Source organism: Rousettus aegyptiacus, unplaced genomic scaffold (genome assembly GCF_014176215.1).
Source record: "Rousettus aegyptiacus isolate mRouAeg1 unplaced genomic scaffold, mRouAeg1.p scaffold_m13_p_6, whole genome shotgun sequence".
Taxonomy (NCBI): domain Eukaryota; kingdom Metazoa; phylum Chordata; class Mammalia; order Chiroptera; family Pteropodidae; genus Rousettus; species Rousettus aegyptiacus.
In genome coordinates, this window is record NW_023416309.1 from 16,737,254 (window position 1) to 16,755,101 (window position 17,848).

At 44.0% G+C, this 17,848-nt stretch overlaps 1 protein-coding gene across 2 annotated transcripts in view; it reads right to left on the reverse strand.

Moving 5' to 3' along the window:
* Positions 1–13,090: 13,090 nt before the first annotated feature.
* Positions 13,091–17,848, reverse strand: part of TSPAN15 (tetraspanin 15) — a 47,451-nt gene continuing 42,693 nt past the window's right edge. The window contains exons 6-8 of one of the 2 annotated variants that reach the window (XM_016133085.2): positions 16,002–16,049; positions 14,475–14,591; positions 13,091–13,854 (exon numbers count right to left, since the gene is read on the reverse strand). In XM_016133085.2, the coding sequence (XP_015988571.2) occupies positions 13,705–13,854; positions 14,475–14,591; positions 16,002–16,049 (315 nt within the window). In that variant the 3' untranslated portion in view covers positions 13,091–13,704. The remainder of the gene's footprint in view (positions 13,855–14,474; positions 14,592–16,001; positions 16,050–17,848) is intronic. The other variant, XM_036222931.1, reaches the window with a different exon arrangement.

The following is a 17,848-nucleotide window of genomic DNA, read 5'->3' on the forward strand; positions in this document are numbered from 1 at the left end:
CAGGAAGCCAGAAGAGGAGAAATGTAAAGTCAGAAAAGGTTCCCTGGTGGAGGCAGTTCTTGAAATGAGGCAGATACTACATGCCATACCTTTGTACTACACACCATGAGTTGGGGTTTACCCTCTTCTGAAGTGGGGTGGAAATTGGTTTCAAAGTCTCTCCCATTCCATTGACTACCATGATGCCCTGAGTTCTCAAAGTTCCCTTACTGACCCCAGGCCAGCATACCCAACAGGCTCTAGATTTTCTCTTCTAGGGACCATGTTCTGGGTATCTCTAGACCCATGGATCCCGTGAGGCAAATGCCAGCCTCCCTTAAATGCCCTGGTACCTTGGACCCAGGGCTGTTCTCTGATGGAGACATTTTAGATACCGAACAGGCTGATGGGAAAAATGTTTTGTTGTTGAGGAAGTGGGTGGAAGTCCTCAAATTACTCCAGATATTCCATTTATCAGCTGAACTAATTTTATAAAGCAGTATTCACCAGATATTCCATTTATCAGCTGAAATAATATCATAAAGCAATAATTCCTCTCACTTACTATTTGGTTACTCCAGGTACTATTCATATAAGAAAAGCAGTATAAATGCTTATTTCCTTTTATGTATCAAGTTTTAAGACAATTAATTGCTTCTCTGTCACCCTCCAAAAGAGGCAAATTAGTTTTGTGGGTTTTTTTTTTTTTTTTTTTTAGCATCAGTATGAACGCATGGGTTATACTTTCATAGATTTCAATCAATTATCATTATTATCCTCACTGAAACAAATTGTCCCATTTTGACCAGTGGAAGCCTCTTCAAGCTGGCTCCTGGGGTTTTTTGGCACATTAGTAGCTTGATAACCTGTCTATCTAGTATGACACGATGTTCCAGACTCATATGTTTCCTGTCTCAAACTAGGAATCTTCTACTTTTCCAAAACTCTGGTTTCTTCCCATGGGAAAAGGTATTTCAACCTTATAATCTGGATCCTAAAAATACTTACTGCTGCTGGGTTGATCATTGTTCCTAAGACTTTTCAGTTGATAGTTAGAAAATATAAATAAAATATATAAAAATATTTTAAGATGAAATGCCTCAACAGTTCATACAGGGTCTTCCAATTCAAATCTAATATTACAGAGTTTTTATTTAATCTCTACTATATTACATCTGCATCTCTTTTCTTTCATATCAAGATTCCTGGTTACCGATACACAGACAACGAAAGGATTAGACTATCCCATAAACACTCATTTGCTTTACCCTATCTGCACACAAATGTATAAAAATAGCAATATTAACACTACCACTACCAATGTGATTATTGAAAATGATTTAAATTATTTTCATATGCTCTTCCAGTCTCCTCCTGCACCCATTATCTGTGCATTATAAGTACATAATCAGATTATATAGCCATTGCATTCTATAAGTAACAATGTATTTAACATTTGCCATCAGTCTTTATGCTGATATCTGGTCGTTCTGTTTTTTTGAAGCTCATTCTCTAGAAGATTCCTTAGGAAGGGGTCGTGGGAAAAAGACTCCCTGAGTTCTTGCATGTTCATAGCAGTTTATCTCTGCTTTTGTACTTTAAAGTCAGTTTTGCTGGATATATAATCTTTGGCTCACATTTTCTCTCCTTGAGTATCTTAAATTTTATATTTAATACTAGGATTATTAATATTATATTTAATGTTTAATAAGATATATTAATATCTTACTCTATTATATTCTTCTGTCATATTATGTTACTGTCTAAAATCTTGGTGATAATTTAATTTTCTTTCCAAATCTTTTTCTTTCTTCTTCTCCTTCTCCTTCTCTTCCTTCTCCTCCTCCTCCTCCTCCTCCTCCTCCTCCTCCTCCTCCTCCTCCTCCTCCTCCTCCTCCTTTTCTCTTCCTCCTCCTCCTCCTTCTTCTTCTTCTTCTTTTTTTTTTTTTTTGCCTAGATGACCAGAGAATTTTTCTTTTTCTTCAAAGTCCATTTATTATCCTATAATATGCTTTTGGTGTGGTTCATTTTGGGTGACTATTCTCAGATATATGATGTGCTCTTTCCAAAGCATAGTTTCTAATATTTTTTTATTTCAAGAAAGTTTTCTTGAATAACAGTTTTAATTATTTGTTCTGTACCTATATCCTGGTTTTCTTCCTCAGAAATATGTTGGATCTTCTTTGCCCATCTTCAATATTTGTTACCTTCTTCTTCTCTTAACATATTATCTATTGTGTTTATTCATTGCTATGTTCCTTCTGTTTTAGTCTTAATTTAGGAAGTGTTTTTCCTTCTATTTGTTATTCTTTTCTGGAGTTTTGTCACCACATTTCAGATTTTTTCTAATTCTAGTTTAAGTTACTCTTTCACATTTTATATTAATTTCTTAACATAGTTTTCATCACTTCGAAATAATAGGTTACAGTTTTATACTTTTCGATGTAGGTTTGTCTTTCTGGTATGCTTTTATTGTCTGAAGCAATATCATTCCATTCCTTATTCTCTTTTTGCCTTATAAATGTGAGTAAAATTTGGCCTCAATATTTTTTGATTGTTTATTTTTATGTGAAATTAGTTTTCCTGAACTTTTAGAAGGAGACATGATTCAAGATATATTTTATTATATATCTCTCTCTCTTCTATTGTTTTTATATAGTGTTAAAAATCCAGTGGCTTGCTTACTCAGATTTCCTAGCTGTCTCTCTCACTCCATTTTTATTTGGATCAGCTCTTGACTCCATCTCTATTGAATCTGTCCTGAACAATTTGTATGCCACTCCAAGCCTCGATTTTTCATGCCTAAATTTATAATAGTCTTTGCACCCCAGTCTTAGAATTGTCATTAGGGATCACTGTGGAATTTATCAGTAGTATTTTTTAGCAATTATTAATAGAATTATGTGATCTTCGTCTTTTAAATTACTCTTCACTTATGTTGACAGATTTCCTAATTTTCAATTTTGTATACTCATAATTTTGCATTTATATTCTTAAGTGAAGTTGGTCTATAGTCTTTTTGGTGCTATACTCATCAAGTTTTGTTATTAAGGTCATGCTTATTTATAAAGTAGATTGGAGGGGCTTTCGATCTTTTTCAATAATCTGAAATAATTTGAATAACAGGAAGTTTCAGTTCTTTAAAATTGGGCTAGAACTCAACATTTCTTCTTCTTCCCAGGCCCACACTAGACTACATTTCTCAGCCCTACTTATTGTTAGAGTATCATGTGACTGAATTCTGGCTTATGGAAGGGGGCAAAAGCAGTCCCTTTCTAGTCCTGGGCCATAAAAGCCTCCAATTTTCCATCCTTCTTGCTCTTTCTTCTTTTCCAATGATGTTGGTTGAAGATGGTGGAGACACAGGATGGAAGGAACATGGATTCTTACATTACCATTGAGAGATAGTCACCCCCACCAATGAGGAACACCTGTTTTGGCCTCTGTGCATAAAAGATAAGTTTCTGTCATGTTATGAGCCTAAGATTTCAGAAGGGAAGTCAGAGAAGACAGTACTGCCTTATTAATATTGCAATAGACTGTAAAATTATCTAGACATGTTGCATTTCTAAGTTATGGATTTTTTAACAGCTTTATTGAGAAATAATTCACATACCATACAAGTCACCCATGTAAAGTGCAGAATTCAATGGTTTTTAGTTTATTCACAGATATGTGCAACCATAACCACAGTCAATTTAAAACATTTTCATCATCTCAAAAAGAAAGCCCATGCCATTTAGCTATCACCCCCACCTCTAACCCCAAACAGCCATTCATCTACTTGAGGCTTCTTTGGCCCTTGTCCTTGCATGTTCAATAATGCTCTGACCTTATCCTTTTCCCTTGCATCCTGGGAATGTTTCTCCATCTGGTCCCTTGTACCTTTCACTTGATTTTTACACACTTGGGTCTAGTGTTTATTGGATCCAATGCAAATTGTAATTCAGCTACTGTATTTTCTGTTTATCACTGTCTCTTACCACAAATTGCTCTTAATTAATAGAATCAGTATTCTATTGTACCTTAAAGCCTGAAGTACACATATTCTAATTTCGCCAGTAAAATTTACTGATGAGGAAGGTTATATTCTGAGTCATGTATTTAATCAAGAAATGTTTGCTAAGCACCTACTATGTGTCTTGAGAGGTGCTAGAACTACAGTGACATAAGATGCCGCTTTTGCTCTCTTGTCCCCCCTACCCCCTTGCTGCACCTGTTTCTCTGGGCGTTTTTTTTTTTTTTCCCCTCCTGGTGACTCCTCCTCTAACAAAGAGTTCTTTCTATGGGTCTTTGCTGGATTCTGGGATTGCCCTGGCTCCCACATAAGACCCTCAGATCCTTGTGAAATCTTCCTCGGAGATTTAAGGTGGGAGCTGTTGAGGTATGTGGGGGCCAGTCAAGCCCTGGCAATATTCTCAGTATGCTGGCTCCCCTTCTGGATGGGAGACCCTGTTCTTGGCCTGGCGACACGGGCCAGGGCACTTTGAGTAGCTCTTCTCACTGGGTTGGTTTCTAAGACTCTCTTTCACTGCCAGCAGGGTCCGAATGATTCTGAGGGGACCTCCACTGTCTTGCGCCAGAGGCTCCTCAGTGTTGCCCAAGTCGGCACGGGGGGGACAGTCATGGAAACCCCACCCATGAGGCTGAGCCCCCATCAACCCTTCACTAATGGTGTCTTAGTCTTGGTTGTAGCTAGAAGCTGCTATAAAATCTGTCTCCGGCACAGACTTAGTTTCTTAAGTTTATGCAGATATTTTTCTATTTTCAGTATTTCACTGGGTTTTTCATTGGATATTGGAAGGGGGAGGGGCAGCCATGACATGTTCACTTTGGCAGATGGAAGAAAGGACACAGGAGCAAGAGAGAAAGAGCGGGCAGCACAGCCATGGGCAGGGTGACAGGTGGCATTAAAGGGATCCTTACATCTGGCATGACCACCCTCTGAGCCATCACACTTGTAAATCCTTAGATTCTACCTCTGGAGAGGAGGAGAGAGAGGCCCAGAGAGGGTCAAAATTTTGACCAGATTGACAGGCTGTAAGGTGGTGCAACATGCTCACCCTCGCCCTCTGAGATGAGTATATAGGATACAAGGGACCCACTGAGTCCCAGGGGCCCAGCCCAACACAGATGCCACACACTCCAGGCCATTTCCATTCTCTTAGTCAGCACCTGCTTATGGAGAACCCATCGTGTACCAGACACAGCAATCTGAACACTGTGAGAGACAGCAGTGCGTGAAGCAGAAAAAAATCCTGCCTGCCAGTGGGGGAGACTAATAACGTGCAAAGCAAATCAGTAAGATAGATGTACATTCAACAACTACTGTGTTATGATTGTTGCTCGTTAGTGTGGCCCGCTTAGTGCGAGGGGCCAGGGCTTGGGCGCTGAGCCCTAACACGTCAATAACTTGACGTGTGGTTTCATGTCACCCACAGTGACTCGCCAGGCCAGGTGGAGGTGGTTATCCTCCTTTCACAAAGGAAGAGACCATCCTCCAGAACCCAGATGCCCACACAGCTCATTCTAGTATTTAAATCCCTGCCACTCTCCCAAGCCTTATTCTAGCCCCTTCCATGGCTCTCTAAAAGCCGAGGCTCCCTCTGGTGGTCTCATAATGCTGGAGCTAAGGCTGTGCTGGCTGAGCAGGGTAGGGGGCGGCACCTGGAATCCTGTTTAGGACTTGGGGGGGGGTGGGTTGCAAGGGCAGCACTACCAACAGGTGATCCTGATCAGATGCAGGTGGAGGACTTCACGTCATTCTCTTTATCCCACTAACTGGTCTCTCTTAAGCCCCAGTGTTCTCACCTGCAAAATGGCAATATTAAAGCACCTGACTCATTGCCGTGACAACTAAATAGAACGAAGAATAAAATGCGCTAAGCAGAGTGCACCCCCACACACATTGTTAGTATTGGTCTCAGTGTCCTAGTCTATGAAACAGGGATAGAAACGTCTCATCTATGCCATCTTCCTAGAATGGTCACTCATTTAACAATTATGCATTGAGAAACTGTTATATATGGGTACATATAGTATTTTAGGCTCCCTCACCTTGTGGCCGGCTTCTTTAGGGTAGAGGATAAGGAGGCACTCTAGCTGTGGTGGAATGGGCCCAGGTATGGGGACTGGAGAGGATGTAGTTTTAGTGCAGGGTTCCAAGCAGTGGGCTGGCAGCACCATCTAGTGGCTCCATGCAGCCATGCCAGAAAACTTGTGCTTTCTGTCTTCCTGGGTTCTCAGGACTGAAAAACAGGGAAGCCAGAACCCTTTGCCAAAGCCAAAAGCCCCATAATGTTTCTGGCCACTTCCTAGGCCCCAGGAAGGTGGTAAGCAGAGCAGGGCCTGGAGCCAGGCTGTGGGGTTGCTGGCAGAGCCTCTTGGCATACAACTGACTAAACCAGTCTGGCCCCAGTTTCTCTCATCTGCAAAATGGGTAGTCATAAAATAAGTCCCTCCACACACTGAATTGAAGTGAGCCTTGGAGGAGATGGAGAGAAGGGAATGTGGAAGAATTGAGAGCTGGATCTCTCTGGTGAGATCATCGGTAGGACCGTGTGAGCTAAGAATGAGCTGGGTGAGTTCAGGGACCTGCTGACTGGAGTGAGAGTCCAGGGATGAGGCTGGAGTGATAGACAGCACCTCAAACGCCAGGTTAGCACAATGCAGAGGAACAATGGCCTTGGAGTCAGACTTGTGTTCAAATCCTGTCTGTACCACCGCCTGGATGGTGGCCCCTTACTCCTCCTGAAAATGTTTCCCTTTGTGTAACATAGTTATTACAGACCATTACGGGTGAGCGCATAGCCAGTGCACAACAAGCATGACAAAGGAACAGTTGCTACTTGATTGACTGTGGCACAGCGGAGAGAAAGGGTGACCCAGAGTTCACGTCCACCCCAGGGTCCCAGAATGGCTCAGCACTTCCTAATGTTCAGGCCATGAGCGTTGGCCCCACCCACTCCCTGGATTGTCTGGGACAACAGCTAGGGCTTGCCTGGCTGTCAGGGTTGCTTATCTCTCCATGGATAGTATCTCTCTAGTTCATTCTCATTCATTCTTTTCCCTCATTCAGCAACTCTGATCTGTTACTATATGACAGGCACTGAGTTAGGTGCTGGGGATGCAGTGGGCACCAGACACTACTGTGCTCCATTCTAAATCCTCTTGGCCTCATACTTCATTTCATCCAAGACTGCAGAATTCAGTTCTTTGAGCAGGTGCAAAGGGGGCAGTGCCTTACCTCCAGCCTGCCCTGGGACTCCTCTGAGGCCAGGGTTTAAAAAATACCTGCTTGGTACTCATGCATCCTAAAGTGCAGGAGAGTTAGTAGGAGCTAATGGAAAAACGTTTCCTCTCTTTCATTGCCTTGGTGGAGAGTTCATTCACAAGCCTCTTCAAGGGGTCCCAGGGGAGTTAGCAACCCCACTGTGATGGCTGATGCAATAACGTGTTCTTACAGTAGCCGTCTCTCCTTCCTTACTTCTTTTCCCCTTGTTCCTCACTCCTGCTCCCTGGGGTCACTTCCCAAATAAATGATCTGTATGAAGCATTTGTCTCTAGATCAGCTTTCAGGAGAACCCAAGCTAAGACAAGGGGAGACAGCAAATAAACAAGATAAGTAAAGCAAATAGCAGTTACATAACAATAAATGCTAAGTGGAGAAACCAAGCCAGGAAAGGAGACAAGGAATTAATTAAGGAAGGAGACTGCAGTTTTTGTCAAGGGTGACCAAGGACAGTCTGCCAAGGAGGGGACATTTGACCAGATGAATGTGCAAGCCAGCCATGCCGATGTCTGAGAGCAGAGCACTTCAGGCAGAGGAAACAACAAATGCAAGACCTGGTGCATTCGAGGACCATTCAAGTCTGACTCCAAGGTCTTCAGCCTAAGCAACTAGAAGGCTGGAGCGGTTGTTCCCCGAGATGTGGAAGACAGCTCCAGGGGCCGCTTGGCACGGACTCTCAGGAATCGGTACTGGAACTTTAAGGTGTGGGATGTCTATCGCTCTTAGACATCCAGGTGGAATGCTGAGTAGTCAGTGAATATTTGAATCCAAAGGATAAAGGTCATTTGGGGAGTTTTTAAAACCATGAGGTTGGAGGAGATCAAGGGAGTAAATATAGACAGAGAAGACAGATGAGGCCCTTGGATACTAAGAGACTGGGGAAGGGGAACCAACAATACCTGAGACTGAGAAGAGGTGGCCACGAAAGTAAAAGAAAACCCAGGCAAGGTTGTTGTCTTCGAAGAAAAACAAAGCATTTCTAGGAGGAGCGCGTGATCAGCTGGCCAAGGGCTGCGACGTCAAGGAGATAAGGAGAGAGAACACTGGACTTAGCCACAGGGAGGTCACTGGTGGTCTGGATACGGGCAATTTGGGTAGCAGGGTGGGGACAAGAGTCTAACTAGAGAGGTGTGAGAGTGAATGAGAGGAGAAAAATCAGAGACAGTAGGGACAAAGTGGTTGCTGTGAAGGGAAGGAGAGAAAGAGGGGTGTGACTGTATGGGTAGTAAGACCGAAAGAGGTTTGCTGGCTCCTTTGCTTGTTCGTTTTCAGATAGGAATAGCTTATGCAAATACTCATGAGACTGATCCAGCTGGTTCTTCGAGAAGATCAGTAAAATTGATAAATGCCTGACCGAATTAATAGAAAAAAGTCAAATTACCAATATCAAGAATAAAAAGATGCAATCACTACAGATTCTATAGAAATTAAAAGGATATAAACAAAATGTTATGAATGACTTTATGTTAATAAATTTGACATCTGGGGTAAATGTACAAATTCCTCAAAAAACTCAACTACCAAAGAAGAAATAAATAACCTTGTATCCATTGAAGAAATTTGGTTTACAGGTAAAAACTACAAAAAAACCCTCTAGGCCCAGATAGCTTCATGGGTGAATCCTGTCAAACTTTTAAAGAAGAGATAATGCCAGCTCTATACAAACTCTTCCCAAAAGTTGAAATGAAAAGGAAGTCTTCCCTACTAATTCTATGAGGCCAGAATTCCTCTGATATCCAAACCAAAGACACGAGAAAACCACAGTCCAATATCCCTCCTGAACATAGTTGCAAAAAATTCGAAACAAAATTTTAGCAAATCCAACCCAACAATATATTAATCCAGGAATACAAAGTTGATTTAACATTTTAAAATCAATCAATGTAATTTACCATATTAACACATTTTCAAAGATGCAGAGAAAGCATTTCACAAAATCTAACATCCATTCTTGATGAAAATTCTCAGTAAACTAGAAATATAAGAGAACTTCCTCAACCAATGAAAAACCTACATCTACCATACTTAATAATGAAAGCCTGAATGCTCTCCCTCTAAGACCAGGAATAAGACAAAGATGTCCTCTCATGCTTTCTATTTGGCATTTAATGAAATGGAATAGAGAATTTAGAAATAAACCCACACATATATGGGCAACTAATTTTCAACAAAGGTGCAAAAGCAACTTAGTGGAGAGAGATCATCTTTTCAACAAATGATGCTGGAGCAATTGGATATCCATATACAAAATAAATGAATTTCAATTCATACCTTGCACCATATACAAAAATTAACTCAAAATGGACCATTGACCTAAATGTTAACTATTTTATACAACTATAAAAACTCTAAAACATAGGAGAAAACATTTGTGACCTTGGGTTAAGCAAAGATTTCTTAGATATTATACCAAAAGTACAATGCACAAAAGAAAAAAATTGATAAACTGGACTTTATAAAATTAAAACTTCTGCTTCTTATTTATTTTTAATTAATTTTTATTATGATGACATTAGTTAACAAAATCCAGTAAGTTTCAGGTGTACAATTCAGGTGCATATATATGTATATTGCATTGTATGTTTACCACCCATAGCTAGATTTCTTTCTGTCACCATGTATTTGACAAAATTGCTTTTTAAAAAACACTGTTAAGAGAATGAAAGACAAGCCAGAGACTAGGAGAAAATATCTGCAAATCATATATTTAATAAGAAACTTGCTTGAAGAATATATAAGTAATTTTCAAAACTCAATAAGAAAACAATACAATTTTTTAAAAAAGGTTTAAACAGATGTTTCACCAAAGAAATTATGTGGATGATGAATAAACCCATGAAAAGGTGCTTAACATGATTATTAAGGAAATGCAAAGTAAAACCACAATGAGATATCATCGCACACCCATTAGAATGACCAAAATTTAAAAGAGTGACCGTACCAAACACTAGCAAGGATGTAGAGGAACTGATATTCCACAATGCTCCTGGGGAGAGAAAATCATGCAACCACTTTGGCAGCTTCTTAAAAAGTCAGACATATATATACTTATTATATGATCCAGCTAGTCCACTCCATGATAGTTTCCCAAGAGAAACGAAAGTACAGTTGACCCTTGAACAACATGGATTTGAACTCCATCGGTCCACTTACATGTGAATTTTTTTCAGTAAATACAGTCAGCCCTTAGTATTCAAGCGTTTCAATTCTGCAGATTTAACCAACCACAGATGGAAAAAAATTATTTTTGCATTCCCAGCCACAGATTCCCAACTATGGATTCCTAACTGGGATTAAAAATACTGTTTTGGACCCTCGGTTGAATCTGAAGATGCTAATGGCCTCCTGTAGTTAAGTTTTGGGGGAGTCAGAAGTTAGTCTGGAATTTTCAACTGGGGGGCCACTCATAACCCCTGTGTTGTTTGTTCAAGGGTCAACAGTATATATCTACATAAAGACATGTAGTACATGAATGTTCACAGTAGCTTTATTTATAATAACAAAAACAAGAAATAAAAACAATACAAATGTCCATCAATAGGCAAATGGAAAAATAAACTGTGGTACATCCACACGATGAAATACTACTCAGAAATAAAAAGAAATGGACTACCGATACATGTTACAAAATACTTACGTTAAATGAAAGAAGCCAAACCAAAAGAGGAGTACATACTGTATGAGTCCACTTACATAAAATTTTAGAAAATACAGAGTAATTTAGAAAAACGGAAAGCAGATCCATGGTTGTTTCAGAATGGGGCAGGGAGTTGGTGGGGAGGGCCGTAAAGAAGGAATTCTAAGGACAAGAGGAAAATATTTAGGGTGATGGATATGTTCATTATCTTGATTGTGGTGATGGTTTCATTAATGTTATATTTGTCACTTTAAATATATGTAGTTTATGTTAAGTATACCAGTTTATTTCAAAAAATAATTTGAAATAATATTGTATTTGGAATTTTTGTACAAAGCCAGTCTTCCTTAATGCATTTTACTAATTTATTTTTGTAATTATAGAACAACAAAGAAGTCCAAAATCAAAGCCCATGAATGATCTGTAGTTTCACAAATATTATGGGCTGCATTAGTAGCATCATTTTCTATGTGTGCCGTGGTGTGTGATGAGGACTAGTTTTGAAGGTTATTCTTTCATCCTTGTGAGAAAGTCAAGATCATGTCATTGGCTTTTAAGCACAAAGGGGTTTAATAGAAGGAGTGTCTCAACCACAGGACTGAAAAAGTCCTCTCTACATGCTCTGTTTTGTTTTTTGGAGAGGTGAGTGGCTGAGGTTTGGACAAAAAGAAAAGTCCACTGGAACTCAGCCATCTGAGGGCACCAACCTGTGTTCCTTGGTCCACATAAGCATCAGTGTCTGGTGTCTGTGCATGGCAGTGGAAAGAGGAGGGGCAAGGTAATCAGAGATTTCCAGGTTCCAGGGTAATGTGACTTTGGCTAAGCAGACTCATCAGTGTAGTCCCAAAGCCCTCAATGCCTCTGCATCCTGCTGCCCTAAAAGCAGCTGCCTCCCTTTCTCAGCACAGAGCATCTTTGAACAGCTAGAGCCCGAGAGCCCGGAGGCCACTAGCCAGACACAGAGTTTGACCACCTGGCCTTGTGTCCGGGTCAGAATGGGAACCAGGCAATAGTTCTAGTGATGGCTGCAGTGGCTAAACCGTGGCGACAGCTGCAAGAGGGGCTACAGCTGTCCCCGGCTTGAGATACTGAGTCCCATGTGTCCACATGAAGCAACAGAGGCAACAGAGCAGAGGGGCTGAGTGCCCCGTGAGATTCTACCTGGGTTCACGGCATGGGTTGGTCAATTGCCAGCCATGTATCTTAAGCAGGTTACTTAGCTGCTCTGAGTCAGTTCCTCCATCAATAAGATGACGGTAACAAGAATTACCACATACGGTTATGAGGATTAGAGGAATTGATATCTATAAGATATTTAGACAAGTACAAGTTTAGACACAAAGTTGCTCACTGATGTGTTTGCTGTTGTTGCATTATTCTACCCTTTAGAAAATTTCTCTTGTGTCCTTTCCTACACATCAGACAACTCAGGTTTTTATCCATGGCAGACCAAGATCTGACCACTTAACTCCTGGGTGTGACAGGCATTTCCCTTAACATCCTTAGATTAAGTTCTTCAGGTTTGAGGTTCTTGCAGTTTAATTTCTGATGCCCTGACTACAATAACCTCATAGAAAATCTAGAACCCAAGTCTTGGGGCAGGAAGGCCTGGGTGGTCCTGCTGTCTCCAGCAGGGGGCAACCAGCACCAGGCTATGTGTGGCATTACATGGCCTTCTGCTGGGGAATAGCAAGCTGCTTACAATAGGAGGGAGGGTGGCTCTGGTTCTGAAGTACAGGGTGGATTTGTGTGCACTGCTCCTTCTTGGACCTCTGACTTTACTAGTTCCCATCTGTCCCACTTTCATAGAGGACTCATGCCATAGGTGGCTTAGCCTAAGTTTGCAAAATAGGTATCGTAACCTCTGCCTCCTCCCCTGAGGTTTCCCACAAGTGAATTCCTAGCAGGAAGGACAGGCTCCAGGCCCAGCCCACCAGCACAGCTGGGAAAAGCCATTTCCTTAAGTAGCAACACGGAAGAATGGGAGAGGCTGTTCCAAACCTGGAGCAGGCAGCCTCGGGCCAGCTGCATATCCTCCCAGGCTTCTGTGTCCCACACTGTCCAAAACCTTGGCCCCAGGGTGGACCCCTTCGATCCTTCACCAATAAGGGACTGCCAAGCCCACAGTCAGGCCTACCTCACCCCCTCCCCACCAAACAGCACAAATGAAAGACAAAAAAAAAAAAAAAAATCAAGACTTTATTGTTTGATTAATAAACTGGTTTGGAGGTCCAAGAGGAGAGAGTGTGGGGAAATACCCAGCTTTGATTAGTTAGAAACTCCTGTTAACTCTGTACAAAATGAATATTATAAAATCACATAAAAAAAAAACTGGTCAGCAAAGCAGCAGTCCTTGGGGAGGGTTCAAGGCACATGGAGGCTGAGAAATGGGGCCACCCTAGCCCTTGGGGTGTGGCCGAGGGACTGGGGACCTGGGGGTTGCACCCCTCCCCTCCTTCTCTATGAGGCTCTCCTCTCTCCCCACTTACAAATCACTACGAAACTGCCCTCAATGGGGCATAAAGACCAGAGGCCAAGGCACTGCCAGAAATGAAGCGTTCCTGAGCCACAACCCAGGCCCGGGGAAGAGCCATCCTTGTTCCCCGCGCACAGGACCCGGGAGCCAGAGAGGGCCTCAGGCTGTGCCCCGCATGGAGGCAGTGGCCATGGGAGGCCTGAGCCGGCCACCAAAACAAACACAGCCTGGACTTTGGTCAGTGCTGAGTGTGGGGAGAGGGGCCACCATCCTGTCCGGCCCCCACGACACGGTGCTGTCACAGCACTGTCCAGGCTGGCCCTAACTGGGGTAGCACATGCAGCATCCCGTGCTTGCCGCCTCCACGCCAGACTTGGCACCAGGCCCCAGGAGCCCATCGGTGACAGAGTACTCCATGATGATGTCTTCCACCCGGGTGATGTACAGAAACGTCAGCAGCACCCCCAGGAACTGAGGAGAAGGGGCAGGGTGGGTGAGAGCCTGATGGGGTTCCGGGCAGCCCTCTCTGGCAGTCCTCAGTTTCCAGAAACACAGGCTGCCAGTTACGAGCTCTCATGGCACTGGTGACCTGGAAAACCCCCAGAGCACAGGCTTCTCCCCAGTACCTCCAATGCCTAAGAAGCCACAGCCTGGGCCCTCCACAGCCTCCCCCAACCCCCCGCCACCAGGAAACCCCTGAGACTCTCCCTGTGCCCCATCAGCAGAGGTTTCTCTGTTCTGGGATTCCTGTCTCCACCCCAGCTATACTACTCACCACTTGGGGAACCTCGGGCAAGACACTTAACATTGCCAAACCTCAGTGCCTCCTCTGTGAAATGGCATGATAATCATATCTGCTGCACAGAACTGAAGGAGGCAGTGCCTGTGAAGCACTCGGAAGAGCTTTATAAGCAATGCTATTGCCATTGGCCCTCTCCCTCCAACCCTCCCAGGTGAGCCCAGATTGCTGGTACAAGAGCCTTCTTTACCCCACCCCTTTGGACCTCCTCTGCACTCTAATCACCGGCCACTTTATCTGAACCCACAGTTTGCCCACCACTCCTGCCACCAGCTCCCCTCCCTGAGCCCACCTGGGGAAGCAGGATGCCCAGCAAGAGGCCTGCCATGATGGTGTAGTTGTCCATGAACCAGATGAGCACAGCGTTGGTGCAGCCCCGCACGTAGATGACGTTCTGTACGACAAGGCGCTACACAGGGAGGAGCCTGTGAAGACCTAGCCTGGCCGAGACCCAGACCCAACTCTGCCACACATTCGGGGCCCCTCAGCCTGTCTGGACCTCTGTTTCTCACATGTAAAGTTAGAAGTCTCAATGAGCGGTATTCCTCCCTAGAGAGCACTGGGAACATTGTGGTGGCACGTCCCCATGTCACAGTGATTGGGGTTAGGGACTGAGGGACTTCAGAGCAATCCTTCAGGGCAATCCTACTTCACAAGCAAGTTCCCTACCTGCCTCTTACATATCCTCCAGACACTCATGTAGATGAAAACCCATCTAAAATTATCCGAGCCAAAAGCCTAACTCCGGGCACATGTAAAAACCAAAGGGTTTTCTGTGTGGTTTTACTACACACCGAATTTTGCAGAAATACTTCTATGTAAATTAAGAAATGATCGTACTTCATTTGTTCACAACTTTATCAAGAATTGTTCATCCTTTTAAAAAGCCACATCAACTGCAAAAGTAACGCCCATAGTGCGCAAGTTGCCAACATAACACGCCCTCAAGGCAGCAGCTGTGCTTGCGGTGCGAAGACCGGACTGCATTGTCTTCCACCGCATCTGTCTGACACCTGAGCATTTACAGGTGAACTATGTTATATGGCTGTAAACTGTTTTATTTTATTTCTTATTTATCTCGATGAGATCATTATGTTACTCATTTTGAAATTATGTGCCTACATAGGTTACAATATGCATGAATTTCATTTCAGCATAATAAATAGGGATTACCAAGTAAGTATTATAAACTGGCCTTTGGGTCTGATGGCTTGGGAATCACTGCTGATCTATGGCTCTCCAACTCAAATGTGTCAGAATCACCGGCTGGGCCCCATCCCAAGAATGTGCATTTCTAACAAGTTCCCGGAGAGAATTTTGCTGCTCGTCCTGGACGTCACTTGGAGAACCAAGTGCTCAGAGGCATCTCAAGTCATCATTATTTTTAGCTCCCTTCTCAGCTTCTCTCCTCGTCTAGGGAAGTTGCACAGGAAGCTGAGCCAGATGAGATCCCCCAGAGGGCTCTCTGTCCTCCAGACTCCTGGGTCTCAGGCTGAGGCAGTCAGTGTGAGCAGAGGCAGGTTGGTGCTGAGGGCACTGGGCACAAGGGTATACCTCACAGACAAGCCCACAGTAGGTGCTCAGCAAGCCCCGCAGGCAAACTCTCCCAGCCTGGGGGTTCTTTGCTCCCTGAGCCCTTCTGTGTCTAAGTAGCGGTGGAAAACCATGGCAGTCCCTGGCTTCTCTCCATAGCCAGGGATGTTGGGAAATCTCAGCAGCCAAGAGCCACACCCCTAGGAATTTTCCCCCACCCCAATCACCCTGGAGATGGGACAGGAAGAGCAACCTTTCTGGAGGAAAGGGATTTCAAAGACATTACCTCCTTGTCAATAGTTCTGTAGCCACACATAGTGTTGACAACTTCTGTCTGAAACAGAAACTTATATTAGCTTATGCACATTGCTTACTCTCAAAGACACTATTATTCTCCCCATTTTATGGATGAAAGAACTGAGGTGCAGAGTTGCACAGCCCAGTATGGATGGAGCTGGGATTCTCACACAAGCAGTCTGGCTTGAGTCTGTATCTTAATGTCCCCCCTCCAAGAAATGCTCAGAAAGAAAGTAGGAAGGCTAGTTCCGTGGCACTTGGGTGGGCAGTCTAGGAAACCAGAGAAAAGTGTGCCACCCCAGGCTCCCTGACTGCAGCCGTGCCAGAGACATGGCTCTGTTGACACGATGACACTCTGTCTCAGAGGCTGTGCTGGGCTGTTCCTGCTCCACAGGCTCTTCTAAAAGAAAACCTCAGACCATAGCCAGAACCCTGGCCAGCAGTGGTTTCCCTGAGGGCAAGGCCAGAGCCTTTGACCACACTTCCCCACCCCTGCAGACCCCACCAGTGGAAGTGTCACACGAAGTCCTTCTTGGGAAGGGTTACTCTCAGCAACTCCCAGATGCTGATAAATCTAAGCACAGGAAAAGCTGTGGTCAGCCCTAGACCCCATCAACTCTTTTACCAGCAGACATAAGTCACAGGGCTGGCGGAGGCACTTCCCATCATGTCTGTGGCCTTGTATGGTCTCCTTCTATAAGGTGAGGGAAAGCTAGATGCCTCAGTCCCATCCCTCCACAACTAAGTGAAAGCTGCTGTGGAATCAGGGTGTCACAGGTGCCAGCAGTGATGCAGGAGAGCAGCAGAGTGGCAGTGTGGCCTCTGGCATCACATTACCTGGCCCAGATCCTGCTCTGTCACTTACAAGCTCTGTGACTAGCCGTAGGTGTGCTGCGGAGGGACTGGCACATGGAGGCATTCAGTAAGTACTTGTTTAGTGAATGAATGGATGGATGGATGCACAAGTAAACAGGCTCCTTAGTCTCTTCCATAAGCAATGTGGATCAGTGAACCCACCTCACAGGACTGTTCTGAACGTAAAGTGAGACACACACATAGTGCTTATCCCAGGGCCGAGCACACAGAAGAGCACAGGAACGCTGGCTGCAATAACTGTTTACAATTCTGGCTTCTGGGAAGGCAAGGAAGGGCACTACTCTCCTTCCAAAAGAGCCAGCTGGACCTCAGACATCATGCAGATCAGTCTAAATGTCAGGGCGTGGTGTGTGGGCAAAATAACCTCCCTCAGTCTTGACGGCCCCCAGGTGCCCTCAGACCCAGCATCACCCAGCATCCACTTCGCATTCGGTCAGAGTTTCTGGTCCCTCCAGGCCATGACCCTGACACCTATGGAGAGGGTCAGGCTGGGAGAAGGTGCACGAAAGCATGATGGGAGCGGGTCCTTTCTACTTCGTTTGTTCGCTCACTCAGTCATCCACTGAACAAATACTAACACCTATTATTTGCCCATCTCTATTCTAGGTATTTGGAATATAGATGAATAAAACAAAGTCCTTGCCTTCATGGAACTTATATTCTAGAAGTGGAGACAGGCAATGAACATAATAATAAACTGCATGATATGTAAGGTGATAAAAAGAACTTCACTCTGCACTGTGGTTTCAGCCCTGGAGGTGGGACCATGGCCCCTGCCCCCCAAAAGCAGACATGCAGCTGGCAGAGGCCTCCCTCACACGAAGATCCCAGAACTCTTTCCTCAGCCTTGGGGTGGAGGTGGGGGGCTCACCTCCCCCTTCCAGGAGCAGTGCATTCAAGCCTGAAGGCAGTTGGGCAGGAAGAATTCTCTCTCCCTCAGGAGAGGGACAAATCCCACCC